The sequence below is a fragment of the Schistocerca americana genome, chromosome 2, assembly GCF_021461395.2.
Source record: "Schistocerca americana isolate TAMUIC-IGC-003095 chromosome 2, iqSchAmer2.1, whole genome shotgun sequence".
NCBI classification, from domain to species: domain Eukaryota; kingdom Metazoa; phylum Arthropoda; class Insecta; order Orthoptera; family Acrididae; genus Schistocerca; species Schistocerca americana.
This window is the reverse complement of record NC_060120.1, coordinates 513,296,029-513,323,192: the sequence shown is the minus strand read 5'-3', so window position 1 is coordinate 513,323,192 and position 27,164 is coordinate 513,296,029. Positions and strand designations below refer to the sequence as shown.

The 27,164-nt window shown below is 38.2% G+C and overlaps 1 protein-coding gene across 3 annotated transcripts in view; it reads right to left on the bottom strand.

Moving 5' to 3' along the window:
• LOC124595065 (arylsulfatase G-like) overlaps nucleotides 1-25,794 on the bottom strand; it is a 130,870-nt gene extending 105,076 nt beyond the window's left edge. Inside the window, exon 1 of one of the 3 annotated variants that reach the window (XM_047133643.1) lies at nucleotides 25,666-25,794. Coding sequence is in view for 1 of the 3 variants with exons in the window: in XM_047133642.1 (XP_046989598.1) it covers nucleotides 25,633-25,635 (3 nt within the window). In the remaining 2 variants the exon portion in view is untranslated. Of the gene's footprint in view, nucleotides 1-25,632 lie in introns of all 3 variants that reach the window. The other 2 variants (XM_047133644.1, XM_047133642.1) reach the window with 2 other exon arrangements.
• Between the last annotated feature and the right edge of the window lie 1,370 nt (nucleotides 25,795-27,164).

Below are 27,164 nucleotides of genomic sequence, written 5' to 3'. Positions count from 1 at the left end.
CGTTAAGATTGTACAGTCAGGTACTATGTACAAGTGAGTCAGTCCATGACAGGCTATCAGAATATATGACTCAGTACAGTACCTAAGTCCATCAGAGTTGCGGTTAAACAGTAAAAGTGTCGAGTTTGCTATGTAATAAACTTCCTCGTGCTATTTGTCAGTCAAAAATTGATAGCAAAATTGTACAGTTAGTATGTTGCCACTCTGCCAAAACAGTCTTAGTTTAGGTGAAATGCTGACCTTTGATATGTGCTGACCTTTGATACGTGCTTGAATACAAGCTGGCCATTGCAATGTTAATAGTGTTAATAAATATTAGAAGTTCAAAGTTAATTTTAGTGGTGTTGTGTTGGTTATTTAACAACTTGTCACTAAATCAAATAATCACAGGAGAACAGACAACAAAGAAAAGTGACAAGACTTCCAGGTCAGTAATGCTTCAACATGTGTTATGGTTCTTGCATATATAGTCTTCCCTGCTATCTTCAAGATGAAGGTAAATAATTTGTGGGACTGGTTGGTAGCAGAGAAGTCTGATTAACATATTTTAGTCATTGTGTAAATATTCCCTGTGACCATGGTATACTGCACATATAACTGAAAATTTTACATATATATGGAGAACAAGGATTTAGTAATTCACTTGAGATATTGACAGTGAGAATTATTGCATTTAAGTAAATTAAATACATTTTTAATAACTTTGGCATAATATGGAGTAATCGCAGTTTGCTCAAATGTATCTGGGAACTCATCTTGCTTCTTGACTGAATTCCATTGATTTATCTCCTGACCTATCCATGCCAGTCTTCTGAACTTCTTCCTCAGTGTTATCATTTTCTTGTCTGTCTTATTTAAAAACAAAATGTTCACATTCCTTAACTGATTTTCCAACTTTTAGTGCCTGATAGAGGGATAATACCTCACATATTAAGACCTTGATGATATGGAGGATTCTGTTCACAGTGCCCTTAATCTGTAGGAATCAGGTTAGTATACTGTGCCCAATGTCATAAGAACCTCCACACTTGTCATTTGCCTGTTATACCACTCACCAATGTAGTCCTCTGGGATGTAGTCAACATGGTAGGAGTTGCCAGATAAGTGAACAAAAATTACAGGTGTACTCCTCTGCTGGACATAGTTATTGGCTTTTACATTTTCAGTCTTACATATTACAACTCAAGCAATAATTTTTACTGCTTCAGTCACGTTTTACTATTATTTATCAGCACGACATGTTTTAGCTGCCTGCTGCTCTAAGTGCTTTACCGTTACATGTACATTGATCTGGAATGTGAGGAGGATTATTTGATGGGTGGCAAGTGAGGTTATACACTGAAATTTAACCATTTTTCATAGAAATTTATTAGTCTGGCACACAAACTCAGTAAGTAAAACACCATCACCATTTAACACATTTACATCCAGATGTTTACATTCCAAAGACAAAGTATTAAGAGCCTATGGAAGGTAAACATGTGAATATGAAAGTGTTATGTGCTGATGGTGTGTTTCTTATTGTGCTCTGTGCTCCAGACAATAAATTTCCAGCAAAATGTTTAAATTCTGGTATATAACCTCACTGGCTCACCCAGCAAATAACACTCATTACAATTCAGACCAATTAATGTGTATCTGTAAAGCACCTGATGATGGCAACATTCTGCTGAAATGTGTTGTACTAATAAACATTAGTAAAAAGTGACTGAAGCAGTAAAAGTTATTTTATAAGTTATTTCATAAATTTATAACAGAGTTGCTGACCTCAGTCAATTCCATGAAACATGGATAAATTTAGGTTAAATTTATTTCAGTGTTTATCATTCTAAAATTTGAATCATAAACTGACTTGGCTGTGTAAATACTGACTCATTACTCACATTTGTTTTGTTATTGTATGTAAATTTCATTTGTACAGAGTGCTAGGCTTCTTCATCAATGCAACTCTTAACATTAACAACTCACAGTGTATGGAGACAGTGTATATTTGTCTTATGAGCTGACTGGAAAAAGTTTTGTGTGCATGAGTATGAACTGACAAAAGCTTTCTTATTATAAATCATATATGACTTTGTATTTGTGTGTGTGTGTGTGTGTGTGTGTGTGTGTGTGTGTGTGTGTGTGTGTGTGTGTGTGTGTGTGTTTACATCAACGAAGCTGAGGCCCAGTAGTGGCAAACTCAACAATTAACTGTGTCATTAACTATATTGAAGTTTTGATGGTATAAAGTGATATTCAGCCTGTTTGCATTGGGTGTTGGCACACTAATGAAACCTCAAAGGTGGGTCCAAATTGTGTGTTGCATTTATAAACTGTGGAAGGAACTGGTTTGTCAGACAATATTCTAAAGTTGTGTAACATGTAAAACAATTAATTTGCTTGTCATATCGGTCGACTGATCCACAATAACTATAGTACTGTGTCCTATAGCAAAAATATATGTAGGCATTTAAATTACCAATTTTACTTGAAAACTAGATAGTCTTCTGCACCAGCTGAATAGTATCAGTATAATAAATTGAAAACAGTTAAATTTCTAATACATTTATTTATTTATTTATTTATTTTTGGAGGATGTGGATATGTGTCTTTTCTATTCAAGGTGCAATTTTTAATCAAATGGACTTAATTGAAAATCAAATTGGACAATATTATTCTTGCTAATTATTTAACTGAACAGAACTTTACTACAGATAAAACATGGTGCATATATGTATGACATCTTTCATGATGAGTGGAATTATATAGGTCCCTACAGACCAGTGTGAATCCTGTACTGAGGGCAAGAACTTCAAAACTCCGCATGAAAAGGCCACCAGAAAATTCCACTTTTATTATACAAACATGTTTCATGTTATAAACCTTCTATTTAAGCCACCAATGGATTACTATTGTCTTGAAAAAGTGGACAGTGTTGTCTGTGGAAATTAAATGGTTTGAATTTCATGACAAACTTTCCCATCAGACAGGAGAGGCTACTGTTAGGCCTACATGTAAGCCATCGCTCTACAATCCAAAAATTTTCTTGACAGTAAACTGTTCCACATATCCTCAGAGTTTGGATACATTTATAGTATTCTGTCCTACGTTATGTTTCACAAAAGATGAGAACTTTATTTGACTATAATGCTGGAAATTAGAAAAATAAAAAACACAGTAAAAGGCATGTTCAAAGCCTGTGACTTATGAACAATAAATTACTCAATTTCATCAACAAAAGGCAAGGACATCTTGCAAGAAGTGGATATTAGAAGAATCAACATCCGACATGATGCAAAGAAATATGTAGTTTCAGGATTACATAGTAAATTGCTTTGCAGCAGTTTATTATAATTACTGCTAAACACACTATAGGTGGATCATATAAGTTTGATTCTTTTTTTGTTTTTTGTTTTTTGAAGAAAGGAAGATAGGTGAAATAATGAGTGAAAAATAAATACATTTATCACATCTTTGAACAAAGTCTCAGTTATAGAATTAAAACTCCATTCACAGGCAAAGCCAAGTCAAATATAAAAACTGTGTTTTTAAAACAAGTAATGGTTGGTTATCACATTTGAATATTTTTTTATTATTCATTCTCTATCTGTCTGAATAATATCCATATATATGTGCCCTATGTCTGGTGGATTTGAAGTAACACTAGAGTAAACTATTAAGAGCTAATATGGAGACCTTTAATGTTTTATATCTTTTAGACTGGAAAAATCTAGATACATAACAATCAAATGCTGTTTATTTCATGAGACAAAGAAAGAATTGAGTTTTCATCTGAAAAATGACAAACAACTATTATTTAAGTTTAACATAGAATATTTTACAATTAGTTTCCATTATAACAGATTTGTTTCAGCTAATCTTGTCTTAAATTTGTTAATGCTGAGACAATGGAAAGTTCAGGATGGAATAAAAACAATATTATGAGAAGGATAGATTGTTACTCACTATATAGAGGAGATGTTGAGTTGGAGACAGGTGCGATGAAAAGACTGCTGTACAGCTAAGCTTTTGGCCAAAAGGCCTTCTTCTAAAATGACACATACATACATTCTCACAATTCACTCAAACATGACCACTGTCTCTGGCCACTGTGGCCAGACTGCAGACAGCAGTTGCATTTGATTGTAGCAGCAATCTATTCACTTTCCTTCCCACCTCTCCCACAATGGCGTTCCACATCCCACCAAACCTATGGAATATCCTTTTCCATCCCTACTCCATCCCTGCTCCCAACCCTACTGCCTCCTGGTTCATATCCCTGTAACAGATCTACATACAAGATCTGTCTCGTACATCCTCCCAGCACCACTAACTCCAGTCTGTCACACGCATTTCCTATTCCATCAAAGGCAAGGCCACCTATGAAAGCAGTCATGTGATCTAATAACTGAACTGCAACCAGTGTGTTGCTTTCTACATTGGCATGACAACTAATAACCGGCTATCACTCCGAATGAATGGCCACCAACAAACTGTGACCAAGAAACAGCTGGATCACCCAGTTACTGAACATACTGCCCAACATCATGTGCCTCATTTCAATGACTGCTTCACAGCCTGTGTCATCTACATCCTTCCTACCAATGCCAGATTTTCTGAACTGCAGAAGTGGGAAATCTCCCTGCAATACATCCAACATCCCCATAACTTCCTCGGCCTCAACCTTCACTAGTCCCTGCACTCCACCAACCTGCCCCCTTCCCTACTCCCACTCCAGCACTACAAAACCATCTATTCTGCCAATGCACCCACCATTCTTGTTCCCCTTCTGTACTTCTCTCCCGCCCATCCCCCAAATATACAGACACACCTAGCAGCCCTACCCTGTCCCTAACACATCTCTGCATTGTACCACAAGCAGCACTACATGTTGGCTCACCCCTACTCTGTTATCCCTCCTGCTGTCTGCCCATTCCTTGTCCTTAGCCCCACCACTTATGCCAGGTTCCTGCTACCATCATGTGCAGTTGCTGTCCACAGTTTGGCCAGAGACAGGGGTCAAGTGTGTATCTATGCTGTGAGAATGAGTGTGTGTGTGTGTTTGTGTGTGTTCTTGTGTGTATCTTCTATTTGAGAAGAAGCCAATTCATGCAGCTCAACTGCTCTTCCAAGTCCTTCATTGTCTCTGAGGGAAATATAACATTATCAGCATACCTCAAAATTTTTAATTCCTCTCCCTGAATGTTAATTTCCTTTCCAAGTTTATTCCTGGTTGGCTGTACTGCTTGCTCATTATACATATTGAAAAATATCATGATAGTCTACAACCTTGTTCCACTCTTTTCAAAACTACTGCTTCCCTTTCATGTCCTTTACCTCCTGTAACTACAGTCTAGCTACTGCACAAGTTGTAGATAACTTTTCACTTCTGTATTTTAGCCCAACCATCTTCAAAATTTCAAAGTGTATACTGCAGTCAACATTGTTGAAAGCACATCAAAGAGTGTACTGCAGTCAACATTGTCTAAAGCTTTCTCTTAATGTTGTTGTTGTTGTTGTGGTCTTCAGTCCTGAGACTGGTTTGATGCAGCTCTCCATGCTACTCTATCCTGTGCAAGCTTCTTCATCTCCCAGTACCTACTGCAACCTACATCCTTCTGAATCTGCTTAGTGTATTCATCTCTTGGTTAATGTTGTCTTATGTCTCAATGTTCTCTTAATGTTAAAATGCTGTAAATGTAGGTTTGCCTTCTTGCAGTCTACCTTGTAAGGTAAATTGTAGGGTCAGTATTGTCTTGCAAGTTCCTACATTTTAGACCCAAACCAATATTGCCTGAGGTGATTTTATAACAGTTTTTCCATTCTTATGTAAATATTTGTGTCAGTATTTTGCAGCCATGACTTATTAAACTAATGGTTCAGTAAAATTCACACCTGACATCTGTTTTCTTTTGAATAGCAATAAAGTTATTAGCGATGGAACACAAGCTGAAATTTGGCACAGACTGGAGATGGACGCGGCCATGAGCTTTTCAAATGAACAGTCCCAAAAATTTCTGTGAACAATTAAAGAAACTGGGGAAAACTTAAAATTAAAGGCCATAGGAGGATACAAACCCAGGTCCTCCTAAATGCTAGTCCAGTATCTTAAGCTTAGCTAAGTTTTAGTGTTTAAACCAATTCATTGCATCAGAAGCCAATTTTTCTATGTTATTTTGCTTTTACTGATGGCATTAATAATTTCTTTTACTGACACAAAACAATGAATTCTTCATGGACAACAAATGCACTTCACCTTTGATGTTATCTGATTGAATTATGCAAGTCAGATGTGGTATTATAAGTCTGTTGGTACAGATTTCATTGAAATATGTAATAGTTTACATTCAGTGGTGCATGACAATAATACACACACACACACACACACACACACACACACACACAGGGTAAACAACAAAAACAAAAAAACATTTGAAAAATGGAAGTTAAGATAAACCAAAGTGAAACAGTGCTGCCACCTTAAAACAGCATTAACCACTAACATCTTCCTTCAAGTGTTAATTATCGGTGATACTAGCTTCAAGTAAGCTGTAACAAGGTTCTAAATTTTTCAATTTTTATTGTACCTGGTGGTTTGTCAGAACATCTGCCTGCTGCTCATTTGTGCTAATGTGCCTTAACAAAATTTCTCAGCAAAAACTTTCTCCTTCACAAATAAATTTTACTTTATGCTTTAATTTATATGCTTTAGTCTATGGTGGAACTGTGGGTTCTTGCAGTTATTGGCATGTTGTCTTCATAAAGTACAACAGTGGTTTGACTGCCACGAAGATTATAATACAAATTAAAGAAACTGGGGAAAACTTAAAATTAAAGGCCATAGGAGGATACAAACCCAGGTCCTCCTAAATGCTAGTCCAGTGTCTTAAGCTTAGCTAAGTTTTAGTGTTTAAACCAATCCATTGCATCAGAAACCAATTTTTCTATGTTATCTTGCTTTTACTGATGGCATTAACAATTTCTTTTACTGACGCAAAACAATGAATTATTCATGGACAACAAATGCACTTCACCTTTGACATTATCTGATTGAATTATGCAAGTCAGAGTTGGTATTATAAGTCTGTTGGTACAGAGTTCACTGAAATATGTAATAGTTTACATTCAGTGGTGCATGACAATAATACACACACACACACACACAGCCAATAGGCTTTGCTAGTTGCCATGCTTATGGCTCTAAATTCTGGTTCTGTTGATGACAGAGACACTGTGGGTTGCTTCTTAGGTGCCCATGTAACACTACAACCCAAAACTTTGAAAAGACAACTTTCTATCTATTCTGCCAGCAGCCGAATCAGAGTCAATATAACCAATTATGCGACTGGTATATTTTTTATACCTAGCATATAACAGACTCATTTTTAGGGTTCCCTTAATATAACATGGTATACATTTTAAAGTATTCCATAAATTCAGGTTTGCACACAATTGGTATCTGCTTAGAATACTTATTGCTAAACAAATATCTGGTATGGAGCTAACATGGCATACATCAGTGACTCTGTTAATTTTCTACATCTTTCTCGGTGTCTTCATTTTCAGATTTTTCTCTTTTTGACACACTGTGATCAAAATTTTCCCCCATGGTATTTCAAACAGAATTACATTCAAAAATTTTCAATACTTTTTCAAGATAGCTACATCGACAAATAGTAATAGTAGTCTCCCTTAAATTTTGAACAATATTCATTCCCAAATAGTTCCTCATGTGAACTAAATCTTTCATTTTATAGTTATCACTTAACTAAAAATTTAAATTATCAGTTTCATTATGGGAAGTGTGTATGTTTTATGCCTATTTTCTGTCTTTATATAAAAGCAATTCTCAAAATCACTTCTTACAAATCCTAAGCCATTTATTACTTGGTAAAATTTAACATTCCAGTTTTTTGGTGACTCCTTTAAACCAAACAGAGTCGTTCCAAGTTGTTCATGTTACTGCAACATCCAGTAGTTAATTTAACATAGAAGTCTCCAACTATCTTTCCAAAGAGGAAAGCACTGCAAATATGCAGTAGATAAAAGAGAAAGTTATTCTCATTAAAAAAATAATAAAATAAAACCAGGAAAAATTTCACTGAAGTTAATTTTGCTGGACTGTATATTTCTGAATAAGTCAATTTTTGCTGGAGACCTGTAGCTACAACACAAACTTTATAAGGAACAACATGACCTTTCTCATCTCTTTTTCACCTAAAAATTCACACTTGTGTCAATAACATTACAATCATTTGTCTTACACACATAATACCATGTATTATTTTCTTCCAAGGCTTGAAGCTCTCTTGCTGTAGCATCTTTACAATTTTCAGCATCACTACAAGGCCTCACCTCAGAGTAGGTGCTGGGGTCATCATCATTCAATGCAGTCAACAGGCCCAACTCATAATCCTCTAAGTAATTTGGGCCCTGAATATTCATCCTGGGTCTCAGATTGTATGTCTTCTCATCCTCATCATCTACATTTTCCTCTGCATCCTCAAATGAAATTTCTCTGTTTTCTCTGTCTTCATTGATTTCTTGTTCTTCTCTAAGCTGACTTCTATTTTCTTCCACAACCTCAAACCTCATTTCTTCTTTCTGCCAATCCAATTCTGAAATTTTATCTATGTTCTCTTCATCACACAACCAGTATCTGATTCTGTTACAAGAACATCAGTTTTTCTCTCCCTTTCAGATACTGCTGGTGGCAAGAAAACCACATCTCAATGCACCTTGTGGCTTGTTTTAAAGGTGTATATATTCTGTACCCTTTCACATCATTATCGTAACCCATAAATAAACCATCTTGTTCTTTATGTCTAGTTTCAATCTCTTTTCTTTGGGTACAAGGACAGACACATGAACAACAAATATTTTCAAATCTTATAAACATAATTCTCTGCCATAAAAGGCTTCCAAAGGAGTTTTGTCTTCAACAAGACTTGGACCAGTTCAATTTAGTACATAAGCCACGACATTAAGTGCTTCAGCCCAGAAACATTTGGGCATTCTTGAAATCAATGAATTAGCATCTTCAACCAAGACGCACATTTCTCTCTTAGCTCTTCCATTTTGCCTTGGCGTGTACACAGTGCTTCTTTGATGGATTACGCCATTTTCACTCAAAAATGTACCTAAGTCAGTATTCATAAAGTCCAGTCCATTATCATTTCCTCAAACTTTAATTTTCAAACCAGTTTCTCTCTCATCTTCTGCAATAAAGTTCTTGATCCAACCTTTAATTTCACCCTTCTCTTTCATAAACAATACTTTGCAATAACTGGAGTAGCCATCCTTCAAAAACAAAAAAAATATTTCACTTCTTCAAGCAAGTTCATCTCCATTGGTCCACAGATGTCTGCAGGAACCAATTCTAGAGGGGCATTAGCTTTTGATGAACTGATGGCATTCTGCACAGGTAACAAGTCACCAATGAAGCCCACTCCCTTATGTGACAAGAGCTCTATCACATGTGTAATGCTCTGATGGCAACATTTTTTATGCCAAATAGTTAAGCTTTCAACATGTTGAGGCGAATCAATATTGGCCAATGAAAGCTCACTAGTGTCATTATCATCAACTACAATGCATTTTTTATCTGCACACATCACAGCAATCATTAACAATTCTGACTGTTCCATTTACAGAAAACCACATATGATACATTTTATTTACACATTTGGATAATGAACAAACTTACCCTTTTCTGTTCAAGAATTCACATTGTTCCTTGTTTAACACTAAACACATACCTTTGTGCAACACAGTTCCCACAGAATACAGACTGAATTTCAGTTCAGGACAAAAAGCACTCCACTAACTACTGTTTTGATAAACTCAACCCCATTCCATGCATACAGTGCCACAGTACTAAACCCAATCACATCAAGAAGTTTACCATCATCCGCAGTAACTTTCATTGAGCTTTGCACATAGTTCAGTTTCTTAAACAATTCTCTCTTATAGCACGTATGATCACTAGCACCTGTATCCCCAAACCAATAATCTTCTGGACCAACTCCTTGACTCATACACATAAATGCATTCATATGCTGAGCCTTTTTACATCCCTTGTACTTCAACTACCTGCAATCTGACTTCAAATGACCTCTCTTCTTACAATAATTGCAGCTTCTCATTTCTCTATTCACTTTGTTTTTGCTATCATCTGCAAAATGGCCCTCCTTATCGCAAACTGATTGTTTCTCTCTTTTTCAATATGTGGTCTTGAAGCTAACTTGTTAAGTGTTTGCTTCCCAAAGGAGACAGACTTCCAGGTCGAAATGTTTATATCTCTGGCAATAACATCAACACTTTGATTATTGTCATTTTCTGTGATTTGCTTCAATTTAGTGTTGATTGCTTCCATTTCTAACATAACTGTAACAACTGACTTATCACCAAATTGGAGCAAGCAAAGGTTTTGCCGAAGTAGGTGAACGCTCACAGTGGACTCTTTCTTGTACACAATCTTCAGTTCAGTCCACATGTTAGTTGATGTCATACATGAAAGTAGATGAGTTAGTGGCGCTAACTCCAATACAGTAAGGTCTGTGCTTTTGTGTCCTTTTCCATTCATGTTTCTTCCTCAGCTTTAGTGGGTTTAATAGCTATGCCATCACTAATATCTAAAACACCTTTTCCTCTGAATATCACTTCCATTTGAAATTACCATATTGCCCAATTGTCCCCTCCAGACAACTTTAAACACTGATGCATAGGCCATTCCACTGTGCCATGCCAACACTATGCCATTAATGTTAAATTTACTATTACTTGTGATATTACCAAAAAAATGCCACTATTCTGATAAACATAATTATTCTCCTGGACCCATAACCTGTAATCAGGCACAATAAATGAAGCTCTATTGTAAGGCTGTTTGTACAGAGTTTATTGAAATATGTGATAGTTTACACTCAGTGGTGTAAGACAATAATATATATGTAGGATAAGCAACAAAAACAAGAAAACACCTGAAAAATGGAAATTAACATAAACCAAAGAGAAACAGTGCTGCCATCTTAAAACAACATTAACAGTGTACCACTAACATATTTTATGAGTGTGTGGTACATATAGGAATTTATTCTTTGAGACAGATTTAATATTTACAAAATGTGAGCCATTCAACCACTAAGAATAGCCAGATGTAAGAAACTGTAATCTCATGAATTATAAAACAATAAGATTTCTCTTTCAGATCGTCTTCATGATTATATTTCATAATAAACATAGTTGAAAGCTTTGCCACTGTAAATTCTTGCAAAACTGCCAACAAAGCTGTGCCACTGTTTATGATGGTAGGTAGGGACACTGACAGCAATTTAACATGCTATGCTGACTTACAGTATCATTTCTCACTTGCTATGACTTTTGTACATACATCTGCTTACTGGTGCTACTTACACTTAAATATGAGAAATAAGCTATGCACCAAGGTTACACATGAAAATTTTCTCTATATGAGAGTCATAGCACAGAAGTTTAAAAAAAATGTGACTTTTGTAATTACTTCAACACACTCTCTAAACTGCAATCACTAAGTAACTCATCTATAATTATGTATATTAGACTGAGTGGCCAGAAGTCGTGGAAATGGTTGTCCCATTTAAAGGTGTGCTGTGTATGATGCCTGAATATTTCTACGAGAGGTGAATTGATGCAAGGGTAAATAAGGTAACCAAGTAGTCTGTTACAAACAGGCGTGAAACAAACATTGTACCACATTGAGAGTTAACTGCCTTTGAACTTGGGATTATAACTGATGCAAAGTGTGTACTGGAGAGTACACAAGACTTTACCTTTCCAAGGTCAACACCATCTATGTTGGATCTGCAGTACCAAGGAGACAAGACAATGTTTGATGATTGGATGTCGTGTCCCCTACACACACCTAAATGGAGGTATTTGAATGTGGGGCATTAGAAATTGATTTCTCCCAGGATGTACAGAGACAAGTGCATTCCATAGCCTTCAGCAGCCAATGACTAAAATCATGACCAGTGTATTACCACAATAGTTTCTCTGTTCAAAAGTGTCATTCTGCTTGTATTTCAAATGAGGACTGTGAATATTACAATCTTTTAATTTCTATGAAACACAGCAGCCTCGATTTTAAAGTTGCTACTAGGTCAATTACAATTTAAACTGAATATAGTAAGGATCATATGGCCTTTTCATTTAAAATTTCACAAAATGTAATGACATATTATTCAGTGGTAATTTCATTTATTTGTTCTATGCATCATAGCATGTAGGGGTGGGCGAAAAATCAAAGAAGTCATTAACAAAGAAAAGTATCTCTAATTCTTTTATGCATTCATCATATTTTGGCATCAATTTTATATATTTTGTGTCATTAAAGCAAATCTGTATTTCTGCCTGTACTTGTATTATTATTGTGTGAAAGAACTATTTTTTAACATAACGTGCTACAGTCAATTATGTTGTTTAACAGTTAATCACAAATATCATTTGCATCATTTGTCCAAAGTCCAGACACAAAATGAATAATAATATAATCAACTAATGTACACATCACATAAAATATAGCTTACATTTCACTGGATACATCTGTATCTTCCGCCCCATGACCACCTCCTCCTGCCCCTTCCTCCTGGTGTTAACGATATTTAGGGTTTAAATGTACACAACAAACCCAAAATAGAGTGACTGGAAGTCTACTCAGAGGCACAGTAGGTGGCAGTAGAAGGTTGGAACATCAGGTGTCCTTGTAGAGTCATGTCTATTGTGCATTTGGTGTTGGCTGATGTCTCTGATCCGGTGTGAGTCTCAGATGGGATAGATACCATTTTAAGTCTGTTGCTGGATATCATGATGGAAGAGACACTGATGGCAATTTCCACTGTTCTATCACAGTTTACCCAAGCTATATACAGACCACCATACAGTGGGTGGAGAGATTTTTCAATACAGCCATGTCAGATGAGAACTTTTTTAGATGAATGCAAGTCATAGAAAATATATGGTCAATGGATACTGTGCTCTTTTGCTACAGGGGGGCAGAGCTTACAAATCTGCAAGAGAAGATGTGCAAGGATTGTACTTCAATGGTCTGTTTTCATTTGTTGGTGAGGAATTATCTAAGGTGTGACAGTGTTTGTCCGCATACTAATTCAGTAACTGTTGTATTCAGTACTCTCTGAAATTCATTCAGAGATGTAGTATGACAATCGGGAGACTGTCAGCTTATTGCTCATTGTATGGCATCTGACTGAGGCTTTTACTTGGTGATGGAGCTGTTCAACAACATCATTTTCAGGAGGGTGGTAGGTACAGGTTCGAATTCAGTTCATGCCAAACCATGTTGGAAGTACTTTAAAGAGGTATCACTCAGACTGTTTGCCCTGATCAGTACATCTACATCTACATCATACTCTGCAAGGCACCTATAGGTGTGTGGCGGAGGGCATTTCTGGTGCCACTAACTGATACCCCCAAACCCATTCCAGTCACAAATGAGATGTGGGAAGAATGCCTGTTGGTAAGCCTCTATATTAGCTCCAATTTCTTGAATTCTCCTGTCGTGAGCATTTCATGAGATGTGTGCAGAAAGTAATAATATGTTGTCTGACTACTCACAGAAAGTGCTCTCTCGAAATTTCAATAGTAAATGCACACGCCTTTCTTGTAATGTCTGCCAGTGGAGTTTATTGAGCATCTATGTAAGACTCATTCTGACCAAATGATTTCATGGTGAAACACGCCACATCAGCATCCAATCCACTCACAAAAAAAGATGTCGGCAACAGTCAGTGCTGTTGCATCTTTCATTGGTTACACTTCAGAGCAAGAAGAGAAATAGTTAGTTCCTCTCAGTAAACATGGTAATAAAGAAGCAATGACACTGATAAGGATCCGCTTAAATAATTGACTTGGTGCAGTAATGTACTGATCAGAGCTGTAACGTGCCAAGTTATACTGTTATGCTGGCAAGCATTTCACTAGTGGATACATGGCTTACAATCACTCTCGATACATTATTTGGCCACACAAATAATTTTTTTCACAAGTCATATAGTAACCCTTGCTTCTGAATAGGTGAGGCTATGGAAAGAGGAAATTATTTACTGTTGTAAATCAGCTGTAAAGAACACTTGCATTTATTAGTGATATGATTTTATGTCACAATATACTGCTATGTTTCAGTATGGTATCTGAAGATACAGCAGTGTTCCTGAAAATATTTCAAATGTCTTTAGTTCATTGTTTCCTTCCTGGGCACCATTAAGTGCAATGATGTCAAGTTGCTTTGCAATTGTGTCAGTGCAGGATGTTTGTCTGTTCATCCATTCCAGTTGCCATCAACATGTTGAATATCTTTAGTGATCAGCACGATGAGGTCCAAATGACACACCTGGTGTTGTTATACCTTTGCTAGCTTTGATGGAAAGTGAACACAAGCTCCTTATGATCCTTGATAAGGCTGAAATGTCTATCTTCCAGCATGTGTCTTAATATTTCGTTTGAGAGGTAGTATGTGGGCCAATTTGTTTTGATGCTCATAATTTTTTACTGACGAAAGTCAGAGATTGCCAATCATGTTGTACACATTGTTGTAATGCAGCTCCAGTGGCAGCTTATGATGTGTCCATTGTAAGTGCAAGCAGTGCATTAGGAAGAGGATGAGCTAATCACACAGTCTTTGAATATGGTGAAGGATGGTTTCTTCCTGCTGCATGTCTTCTAGCTTGGCTGGTCCTTTTACAAATTCATTCTGAGATGCTGCTGATAATGCATGATTTCATGCAAACTGTACATATAAAATTGTCAAGTGCACAATGGAAATTGAGAGAAAGCTTCCACTGAGCTTTGAGGTGGTAGGTTAACTTTTGCATTGGTAAGGTGGTCTGGAATTTTATTTCAGTTGCCTCAGATGCACAATTTGAGAGTTAATCACTAGGCTGTGTTCTTATAGTCTATGGAACTGCTAATTTCGATAGATGAACTGCTCTTGTAGGTAGTGTAGTGCTCTGTCTTGCTCAGCGACATAGCAGGCAAATATATAGATATATTTTCCATGAAGCACCAGACCCTGCACTGTCCAAATGGCGTTTCGGAAAACCCGTAGTGTCCACATGGAGTGCAAACAGCAGTTGTGGATATATTCCCAGTGCATTGAGTACATGGTAAATAATGTGAACAAGGTCGATCATGCAGAAAACTGTCTTGCCAGGAATGTGCAAAGCAAAATCCTTTATAAGTGGCTCAGAATAGTGAAGGTGCTGACAAGTCTTCAGCAAAAGCTCTAGCCACTTCCTTACAGCCTCTAGAATTGCTTGGGATCCCTGTTGTCCTAGGGCATTTTATAAAAATGTCCTGGTTGGTTCACACTGATCTCTGTCTGAATGATGAACAATGGCAAATTCGCAAACTGCTGAGTGGAAGACAATCTTGAGTACTGGCCACACAGTTGTCCCCTTACATCTTAAATATAGGTTTCAGGTCTGCCCCATTGCTGAGAAAATAACAGTCTTGTGTATTGGGACTGGAGTGTCTCCCCCTGAAAGGTCCGAACAAGTGCAGACTGTGGGTTTGCTGGTTATTGGGAGCTCCAACATTAGGTGGGGGCAATGGAGTCCCTAGAAAATTGCAAGTAGGTCATGTAGGAAGGCCAGCATCCAATCTGCTTCCTAGTACTCCTTTCTGCACCATGGTGCTGGATGGGGAGAGAGGAGGGTTGTATTGTCATTTGCAATTGATGCATAGAGTCCAAACTGATTGTGTGGAGAAGATTGTGTAATATTTTGGTCAACACAGCTGTTTCAGTTGCCTCCAAAAAGGCAATATGCTGTCCCATTGTCTTCTCTTTGGGATACCTACAAGACATAAATTGTGGTACAGGCAGCTATCATTAGCTGGTGTTGTTGTCCGTGAGTGACCATTACGAGACAGATTTTCAATTTTCAACGTCTCACGATAGTGGTTGAATGTGTGAGTAATGTCACTGTGGTGTAAGCCAATTAGGTGGGCAACATCCTGTATTGACAACTCTTCTTGCCATTAAGTGAAAATGCATGCACTTGAGAGCCTGACCGAAGTGATCCCACACTCCTGGTAGAACTACCAAACATGCGCCTTCCACTCCTGTAAAAGTAAATTTCGGTAATTTTCTACTACAGATTTAGCAAATTTTAGAATGTTGTAAATAGGTTTAATAAAATGAAGAATTAGTGAAAAATATTGCTGCCATCAGTTGCCATAGACAGTTGTCTCTCCCTTGATTTGTGCTTTGAAGATGCTGTTTGGTTTGTGCTTTGAAGATGCTGGATCGTCACATGCAAAAATATTGGAGGTTGTCAAAGACATTACCTGGTTTCATTCCCATAAGCTATTAGAACTTTTAGTATGGGAGAGTCAAACTGCAGAGAAAAAGTACTAACTGCAGGATCAGAGTTGGCGGGGGGGGGGGGGGGGGGGGGGGGGGGGGAGGCAGGGGCAGTGTGAGTAGGGGTGGGGTGCGAGAGAATGGGTTAAGCAGGGCAAAAGTAGCCCTTAGCCCGCCGGGCCGGATGCCTCACTAAATGGGAACTGAACGGAAGTTTTAAAATCTGCATCTACAATGGCACCTTTGTACGGCATAGACGTTAACAAGCATGATTTAAAAGATGAAATTTTTAAGTCAAACAAGATTTTTGCAGCTAATTTTCTGTGTGAACAGTTCCCCCTCTGCACATTCTCGATGCTGCCTGTAAGTGCAATTTTAATAACATGTTTCTAAATATAATTGTAGCCTTCCAGATTTTCTGCACTTTGCCTGTTACTATTGCCCAAGCAGAGCGGTCATTGAGCATTTCTGGAAGCGTTAGAAGTTGCTTGAGAACTACAGAGGGGAACGAGCGGCTTGTCGGAGCAACTATGTTCGTAATAGAGTAAAAGTTAGCCGTGTATTAGATTATGTCAGGGTTATGAAAGAGTTCGTGGAAAACTTTAAATATTAAAAACACTTCTTAAAAAAATGATTTTTGCGTTAAATATTTTTCACTTTATCCAAAGAAACCAGGGACACGAAAATCCTAGGCGCCAGCTCTGACGAGAGGGGCTAGTAAATTATACAGGGTGGAGAAAAATTGTGTCACGAAATTTTAACCCTGGATAGCTGCTGCCAGTAGGAACTAAAATTACTGATGTGTTGGTCGACAACGCACCATTTATAAACTACGAACACTTGGCGCTACACGCTTCAATTGACCGTGGAATTGCCTTGTGCCGTTCGACGGTTGACGGGCAGCGCAATCGAATAGGTCTTGCTGATTCTCTTGTCCAGAGCATCCCGCAACAGGGCAATCCCGCGGCCAATCGGAGCGCGTGGCGCCAAGTTTCCGAAGATTAAAAATTGTGCGTTGCCGATCTACACAACATTAGTAATTTTGGTTCCTACTGGCATCAGCTATCAAGTGTTACAATTTCGTGACACAATTTTTCTCCACCCTGTATACAGGGTGTTGCAAAAAGGTACGGCCAAACTTTCAGGAAACATTCCTCACACACAAATAAAGAAAAGATGTTATGTGGACATGTGTCCGGAAACGCTTAATTTCCGTGTTAGAGCTCATTTTAGTTTCGTCAGTATGTACTGTACTTCCTCGATTCACCGCCAGTTGGCCCAATTGAAGGAAGGTAATGTTGACTTCAGTGCTTGTGTTGACATGCGACTCATTGCTCTACAGTACAGCGTGCGCAGGCACTATCACCAACTGATTGGCCTCCACGGGTACACTTCTGCGAATGGTTCATACAACAACGTGTCAATTCTCATTTCAGTGCTAATGTTCTCTTTAGGGATGGCGCTTCATTCCAATGTGATCAAATTGTAAATTTTCACAACCAACATGTGTGGGCTCACGAACGTTTGGGCAGGCATTGTTGGTGATGTCTTGAATGGGCCCCATGTTCTTCCACCTACGCTCAATGGAGCACGTTATCATGATTTCATAAGGGATACTCTACCTGTACTGCTAGAACATGTGCCTTTACAAGTACGACACAACATGTGGTTCATGCACGATGGAGCTCCTGCACATTTCAGTCGAAGTGTTCGTACGCTTCTCAACAACAGATTCAGTGACCGATGGATTGGTAGAGGCGGACCAATTCCATGGCCTCCACGCTCTCCTGACCTCAACCTTCTTGACTTTAATTTATGGGGGCATCTGAAAGCTCTGGTCTACGCAACCCCGTTACCAAATGTAGAGACTCTTCGTGCTCGTATTGTGGACGGCTGTGATACAATACGCCATTCTCCAGGGCTGCATCAGCGCATCAGGGATTCCATGCGACAGAGGGTGGATACATGTACCCTCGCTAACGGAGGACATTTTGAACATTTCCTGTAACAAAGTGTTTGAAGTCACGCTGGTACGTTCTGTTGCTGTGTGTTTCCATTCCATGATTAATGTGATTTGAAGAGAAGTAATAAAATGAGCTCTAACATGTAAAGTAAGCGTTTCCATACATATATCCACATAACATTTTTTCTTTCTTTGTGTGTGAGGAATGTTTCCTGAAAGTTTGGCCGTACCTTTTTGTAACACCCTGTATACCTTCCGCCTTTCCTTCTTGCTTCCTCCAATGTCGAATCTCGTTCCAGTCATCCATCAGCAGAAATTGGGTAAAATCGGAAGCCTTCTCTCATACACTGTAGAAGCTTCGGACCCTCATGACTATCTTTGACATGCTCTTCTTTTTGTTGTGGGATCCTACAGCTGTCACCGCATCTCTGTTGCAAAACTTCTCGATCTCGCCATTCTTTCCCATCCTCTCCTATTCCTTTTCTCTCGGTTGCCTCTTGGATACCACTTGAAATCCTACAATATTGTAACAAAATATTAACAAGTACTACATTTTTGAACATGAGCGAGCTATGTAGTCATCATTTGTGTGAACCAGGTGCATTCTTGCCACGTTAATCAAGTTAGCAATAGGTATATGTTCAGTAGCAGTCATTTCTTTGCGATGCTGTATGGGTGAAATGACACTGTACGAGGGGCGTTCAATAAGTAACGCAACATACTTTTTTCTCGGCAGATTTGATTGAAAAAATTCGGAATATGTTGTGGGGTATCGTGAAATACTCCCGCTTCAGCCCTTATACTTTCAGGAAGTTCTAATGCATATCGACGCTATACATACCCTTCAAATTGGCGTCTATAATGGAAGAGAGTTCCAAGCAGAGAGCTGTCATTGAGTTTCTTTTGCTGGGAAACCTGAGCATCGCAGATATTCTTGGCGCTTGCACAATGTGTACGGCAGTGCACAAAAGAGCGAGTCATTGTGCGAGGAGTCTTGTTATCATCACAAAAAGATTGCGCAAATCTGTCCTATCTCCTGCGTACCGGACAGCAGCACACAGCTGTGACCCATGCAATGTTGAAACATGCGGACACTCTCGTTTAAGGTGATCACAGAATAAAAGCTCACACGGAATTGATGGCATTTCCAGCAGGATAATAAAAGCTTGTTCCCAAGAGATAAGCGAGATTCTTAGCCACATATGTAATAGCTATCTGAAGCAGGGTATTTTCCCAGGTAGACTGAAGTATTCCATTGTTAAACCACTGCATAAAAAAGGGGATACGTCTGATGTCAACAACTACCGCCCAATCTCTCTTCTGACTGCCTTATCCAAAATTATTGAAAAAGTAATGGAATACTTCTAGATAAGCTCAAGTACTGTGGTATGAATGGGACAGCGCTCAAATGGTTTAAATCATACCTAACTGGAAGAGTGCAGAAAACTGAAATAAACAGTTCACATAATATGCAAAAACTGGTGATTTCTCAAACTTGGGAACAATCAAAAATGGGGTGCCGCAAGGTTCGGTCTTGAGTCCTGTGCTGTTCTAAATATATATTAATGACTTGTCATTCTATATTCACGAAGATGCACAGCTGGTACTTTTTGCCGATGATACAAGTATAGCTATCACACTCAATAGACAAGAATTAACTGGTGAAATTGAAAACGATGTTTTTCAGAAAATCATTAAGTGGTTCTCTACAAATGGCCTCTCATTAAACTTAAAAAAAACACAGTACATACAGTTCCACACAGTAAATGGAATGACACCATTAATAAATAAAGACTTCGATCAGAAATCGGTAGCTCAGGTAGAATATTCGAAATTTCTAGGTGTATGCATTGATGAGGGGTTGAACTGGAAAAAACACACTGAAGATCTGCTGAAACGTTTGAGTTCAGCTACCTATGCTATTAGGGTCATTGCAAATTTTGGCGATATACATCTCAGTAAATTAGCTTACCACGCCTATTTTCATTCTCTGCTTTCGTATGGCATCATAATCTGAGGTAACTCATCATTGGGTAAAATCGTGTTCATTGCACAAAAGCGCGTAATCAGAATAATTGTTGGAGCTCATCCAAGATCATCCTGCAGACACTTATTTAAAGAGCTAGAGATCTTCACTGTAGCCTCACAATATATATACAGGCTGTTACGAAAAGGTACGGCCAAACTTTCAGGAAACATTCCTCACACACAAATAAGAAAAGATGTTATGTGGACATGTGTCCGGAAACGCTTAATTTCCATGTTAGAGCTCATTTTAGTTTCGTCAGTATGTTCTTCCACCTACGCCCAATGGAGCACGTTATCATGATTTCATAAGGGATACTCTACCTGTGCTGCTAGAACATGTGCCTTTACAAGTGCGACACAACATGTGGTTCATGCACGATGGAGCACCTGCACATTTCAGTCGAAGTGTTCGTACGCTTCTCAACAACAGATTCGGTGACCGATGGATTGGTAGAGGCGGACCAATTCCATGGCCTCCACGCTCTCCTGACCTCAACCCTCTTGACTTTAATTTATGGGGGCATCTGAAAGCTCTTGTCTACGCAACCCCGTTACCAAATGTAGAGACTCTTCGTGCTCGTATTGTGGACGGCTGTGATACAATACGCCATTTTCCAGGGCTGCATCAGCGCATCAGGGATTCCATGCGACGGAGGGTGGATGCATGTATCCTCGCTAACGGAGGACATTTTGAACATTTCCTGTAACAAAGTGTTTGAAGTCACGCTGGTACGTTCTGTTGCTGTGTGTTTTCATTCCATGATTAATGTGATTTGAAGAGAGGTAATAAAATGAGATCTAACATGGAAAGTAAGCGTTTCCGGACACAAGTCCACATAACATATTTTCTTTCTTTGTGTGTGAGGAATGTTTCCTGAAAGTTTGGCCGTGCCTTTTTGTAACACCGTGTATATTCACTTATGAAATTTGTTATTAACAATCCGAATGAATTCAAAAGTAATAGCAGTGTACATGGCTACAACACTAGGAGAAACGATGATCTTCACTACTCAAGGTTAAATCTAACTTTGAAGAGGGTAAATTATGCTGCCACAAAAGTCTTTGGTCACTTACCTGATAGCATCAAAAGTCTGACAGATAGCCATATAGCATTTAAAAGGAAATTAAAAGAATTTTTAAATGCTACTCCTCCTACTCATTAGATGAATTTTTGGATATAGTACGTTGGTAATTCCCCCCCCCCCCCCCCCCCCCCCCCCCCCCGCCGCCTGCAAAAAAAAAAAAAAAAAAAAAAAAAAATTAATAAAAATATTAAGTGTCATGTAATATTTTGTGTAATGTAATATCTTGTATGGACACCTTTTATTAACCTGACACGTTCCACATCATTACGAAGTATCGTATTCATTATCTATGGAACAAGTACTAATCTAAACTATTCTCTAATCTACAGTCAGACACCTTGCTGCTAAACTGGATATCTCTGTTGGTAGTAATGACACACTTGCCCAACAGTTAGGGTAATCAAAAGTGTGTTCTCACTTGGTTCGTCGTCGCTTAAGAGAAGACAATAAAGGTCTGCCTCTGCAGAAATGCTTGCATGTTACGAGGCTGAGAGTGACAATTTTTCGTCCAACAGCAATGCAAGCCGTGAAACATCGGTTCATCACTTCGAACTGGACATAAAACGGCAATTCATGGAGTCGCACCACACCACCTGTCTTCGAAAGAAAAAGTTCAAAGCTACACGCTCAGCCTGTAAAGTCATGGTGACGGTCTTCTGGGACTCTCAATGGGTTATTCTGTTTGATGTCCTCCCTCATGGTGCAACGAGCAACTCGGAAGCGTATCGCGCTACCCTCAGGAAATTGAAGAAACGACTTGAGTGTGTTCGTCGCCACAAAAGTTGCAAACGAACTTCTCCATGACAACGCAAGGCCTCACAAGTCTGCACAGACGAGAGGAACTGACAAACCTTCATTGGTCCGTTATTTCCCATCCACCCTACAGCCCAGATCTCGCTCTTTCCATCTGTTTAGTCCAATGAAGAATGCACTCCGCAGAAAGTAGTGCATGCATAACGGGGAGGTTTTTGATGCAGCAAGTGGCCAGCTCCAATGTCGACCAGCAGAGTGGTACTATGCGGGCCTCCCAACAACATGGCGTAAGGCTGTTGGATTGAATAGATATTATGTTGAAAAATATGGTTTTGTAGCCAAAAGAGAAGGCTTAATATAGTGTACTAGAATCCTGAGTAAAAGCAACCTGCGTTCAGAAAAAAATGTGTTTTACTACTTGTTGACTGACTCGCGTAGAAATGGCAATATGTCAACAATGTGCTTTTATAGACGTCAGGCGAGGGCGAGGTACGGTTAAGACAGGTCCTTGAGAGATAGGTGAAATAACGTAACCATCCCCTGTTAACTCTTAAATGATTGCATTTTTCTTTCTTAAATTTTTTTCTCTTTCTTTTTCGGGTCAGTCTGTGGCTTCTGTAAGCCAACACTTGCCTTGCCATATCTTCGATACGGCCGTGCACACACTATTAAAGCTTAAAATTACTCTTTGTGGCATGTACGAGATAGACTGAACAGTGTGCCAAGCCGCAGCGTCCCATAAACAACTGGAAGTACAATCTGCTGAGTTGCGCTCAAAAGGAGAGGTACCCAGCGGTGCTATCGACTTTTTGAAATCATCCATACGGTGATGTAGGTTAAGATCCCAGGTATCACACACTGCAGCTATTCGCCCGAGTGGGCACTCATTTGCAAGTAACTGACGAAAAAAATCGGAATTTTGTGTGACACTCAATAGCGTTAACAAAGTTGCGTTTTAGAGTCTGGTTGCGTGGTATAACGGATAGCATAACAGTTTCACTTGTAGGTGCTTGTGGGCTCGAATTTTTATTATTTTCAAATCTTCATCGAAATGACTTTGATCGTAATTTTTATTCAACTGATTGATTCAAAAGTAATTTTTTTTTATTTTTATTCCTTTGTCACATTATTTTAATCACTGTATGAACTTTTTCATTTGTTTCATTTTTTCTTTGTATTATTCTTCTTCCAATCGGAATTTTTGTAAATACGAGTTTAATTATATTTTTCTGTTATAATATTCAATTATTTGAAAATTCCAACCTATCAGTTAAAAACAAAAGACAAAAGAAATAACCAATTTATATTTGTGCAATGGTGTGAAAAATATATTTTTGTTACCAGATGCGCAATTTTTTTGCATAGTAATCGTCACACTAACGTTTAAAACACAACCTAAATATCTATTGCACTGTGGACAAAATATCACAGATGAAAATTTAAATGAAAGACGGGTTTATAAGTAAAACAAAATTCAAGTAAAATGAGAAATAGGTATAATGAACGCAATAATGTGGACGAAAAATCATGGCGAGAAAAAAACGAAATTAATACATAAAATTAATTAAAAACACACGTACAAATATTTCAAGTGGAGAAAGAGTGTTAGGAAGGAAAATGAGAGCAAATGATGAAGCTGGTATCATGATTAGAATTATTGACAAAGGAATGGAATTAGAAAATTACATTTGCATCAATTAATTGAATAAAACTTATGATCAAAGTCATATCGATAAAGATTTGAAAATAAAAAAAGATTGGAGCCCACAATTTACATGTGAAACTGTTAACCTATCCATTATACCACGCAACCAGACTGTAAAACGCGACTTTTTTTAACACTATTGAGTGTCATATAAAATTGCGTTTTTTTAATTATTTTGAGAAGGTGGAGATTTTAACCTATATCACCGTAGACCCATAGATAGTTTCAACCAGTCGATTGCACCTCTGGGGACCTCTCCTCGTCAGTAAAGAGGTTTATTCTTACCTCCAGTGCACAGATGGCTCTAGACGGTCATGTTTTGCGGTCAAAGGTTGTAGAGTAGAGGTTCCTGATCGGAAAACATAAATTATGCAAGTCATGAGGATACAGCAAAACTTATTCTGAACAGTTACCATCGTACCAAAACTGCTAGCGGACTTCTCACTCTTGCCGGGAACTGACATTAAAAACCACACAAAAAGACATAACAAAGTCTATGAGTCACGAAATTTCAGCTGCTGAAAACTACGTTCTATAAACTGAAGAGCAAAAAGCGATCTTGGTGGGGGAAGTGCATTTCCGCAAGTGAACGCCATTCTTCATCTAAAAAACCTAATCCGCAAGCCACTTTATGATGTGTGGCGGACGTTATTTCCCATAACTCTATCTCTTCCCCCCTTCCCTACAACTTTTGTACAGGTACTCTAACATTATGAACTTCTTTTAGACACACGCAAGGGCCAAAAACTTTTGCAAGACTGCTAAAATAGTTAAACACGACTGTGACTCGCGATGGATAACAGAAGAGTTAAAATAGGTTTTTTAAGTGAAAAGAATAATGAAGATGCATTTGTGACTCAGTAATTTGCCATTACAAAACTGCCATGTGATTGTGCTGAACGATATAGAAAGAAATGTGTAACACACATAAATCACTTTTCTGCATAGACAAATATTAATACTGTTTCCCGTCTACCATCTTAGTACGGTGGTGTGCAGCGAACATAGTATCTCGTTTTTAGCTACTGCGCGAGAAAAACACTCTATAAGCTGGAAGAAGTGATACCTATGAAAGTACGCTGTCACCGAATATATTTCCAGGTTTCTATTTATCAAATTCTAAAAAACAGGGAACTAAATTCTCATTCTGATTGTCGGGTAATACCGGTACGCGAAAAATTCTGAGAATGTTAAGAATCAACAAATTCCGGAAAAATAATCTCAGAAGTATAGCGTGCTGACAATCCTATCGAACTCTGTCCATCCATTTACGAACAGATTTGGAATAAAAAGGCTTCAGATGAGTAGAAACTACATTCTACGTTTATAGAATCAAACTAAACCCCGTTTTAAAATTTGTCTCTGTTCTGATTTTTGTTCCGATTTTAGTGTAACACACACTACTATGTTATGATTTGAAAGAAGTTACTCATCTGCTATAAACAGCATACAAATTACATGTTAAAGAAATACTCCATGGACTTATATTTTTTCTGTGCAGTGGTGGTACCTATTTAAAATGCGCGCCGCGTCAAGTGCCTGTATAACCTAGTGGCAGAGTTTGCTCGTGTTGCTTTTGAAGCACGTAGGTAAGAAGGGTATAGGCAAGCGTCTCGTTCTTTAGTTTAGGGTAACTTGTACTAATACCGCTCACAACACGAATTCTTTAATTACGTACTTGCGATGTGCCGTAGGCTAACTAATCTATTCATTGGCGGACAACTATTACTAGAATTTATCACGAGTAATAAAGATTTACCATGTTTACTATTAACTAATACAATGAGTGCACCTTATATCCTCATCTGAAAGGAACGATCTTTATAGCGAAGCACACGACGAAACGACAACCTCGTATTGCAATTCTAACCTCCTCTGGCACGCCGCAGCCTTGACATCTACGCCTCAATATACAGGGTCACCAACTTATGAAGTGAAACCCACGTTCAATTCGTGCTGAACCACGGCTTCCTGGCGAAGCACTTACGGACTTAGAATGCAATATGTGTGCGAATAGCAAATTAGTGTACAGAGATTTTACGCTATAATTTAATTAAGGCACCTTAGCTTTCAATTCTTGATTTCATATAATACGGAGATGTAAATGAACGTATGCTACTTTTAAAAACTTCACAATCAAATTTCATATTTTTCCTAGTCACAAGGACAAGATGTTGCTCAGGCACCAGTACTACCAATGACAAATCCTGAATCGCAGATTGTACCACGGACTGTCCAATGGGCGCTTATGAAAAATTCTTGCAAGGTGTAGGGAGGAGAGCAGGGAAATATATATTAGGTGGTCGTGGGGGAAACAGTGTTTCCCCATCTTCCTTCTACACTGCAGTTCCATTGGTCGGTGTTACTGGACGCCAGATGCCTGTGCATGGTCCCCCAGATGACTTTTTCTTTTAACAGCAACGGTGAGGAAGAAGATGGGTTTGGTGAAACTTACATGCAGACACCACATCCCATATTTTAACCAAGAAATGAACGACGTTTACTGTGACGAATAAAAAGCATTTTAGTAGCTGCATATTCAGTACCATTACTAGTAAATTATTGATAGAACTGCTACTGATATTATGTACACCAGTGATTCTCAAAGTTTTTTCCTCTGGGCGTCCTTCACAAGGAAAAACAGTATCGCCCCCAACCTATTTTCTTAGTAAAAATTGTCTTTTTTTATATTTTCTTTGCCTTATTCTCTGTTTTGAAAAATCCCATTTAGAAGGATTTTACGAAACAGAAAACAAAACTACATGAATTATTATAACGAAAATACGAAAAAAACTGTTTATTTGTATCACATTTTCATTTATTCGAAAAATATTAAATGAACAATGTTCACAATTCAGCAAACAAGAACTACAAGAGCATTAAAATTTAGATTACAAAGTCACATTGAAGTTCTTTGCTTACATTTAACTATGGAACGTTATTCGACTTCATAGCTGCCAAAACGGAAAAAAAACAGACTCGGACACGTAGGCTGTTTCGAAAGAGTTGGGAATGCCTTGCTATCCAAAACGCCAACAAAGACACGTCATTAAATTTACTCCTCAGTGAGGTATCACAAATGAGATCAGCTAAATCGTTCTTGCTCTTTTATATTTAGACATGATAGTCCAGGAGCGTTTTTAAAGGATTTTTAATCCAGTTAAATTTATCAGAATCGTCTCTAAAACGCTTTTCGAAGCGAAGTTTTAGTGTTTCAAGGTGATGAAGGTAGGCTTTTATCTCCATTGGAAGTACTGGATTATCTGTGTCCTCTAACAGTGACACTAGAGC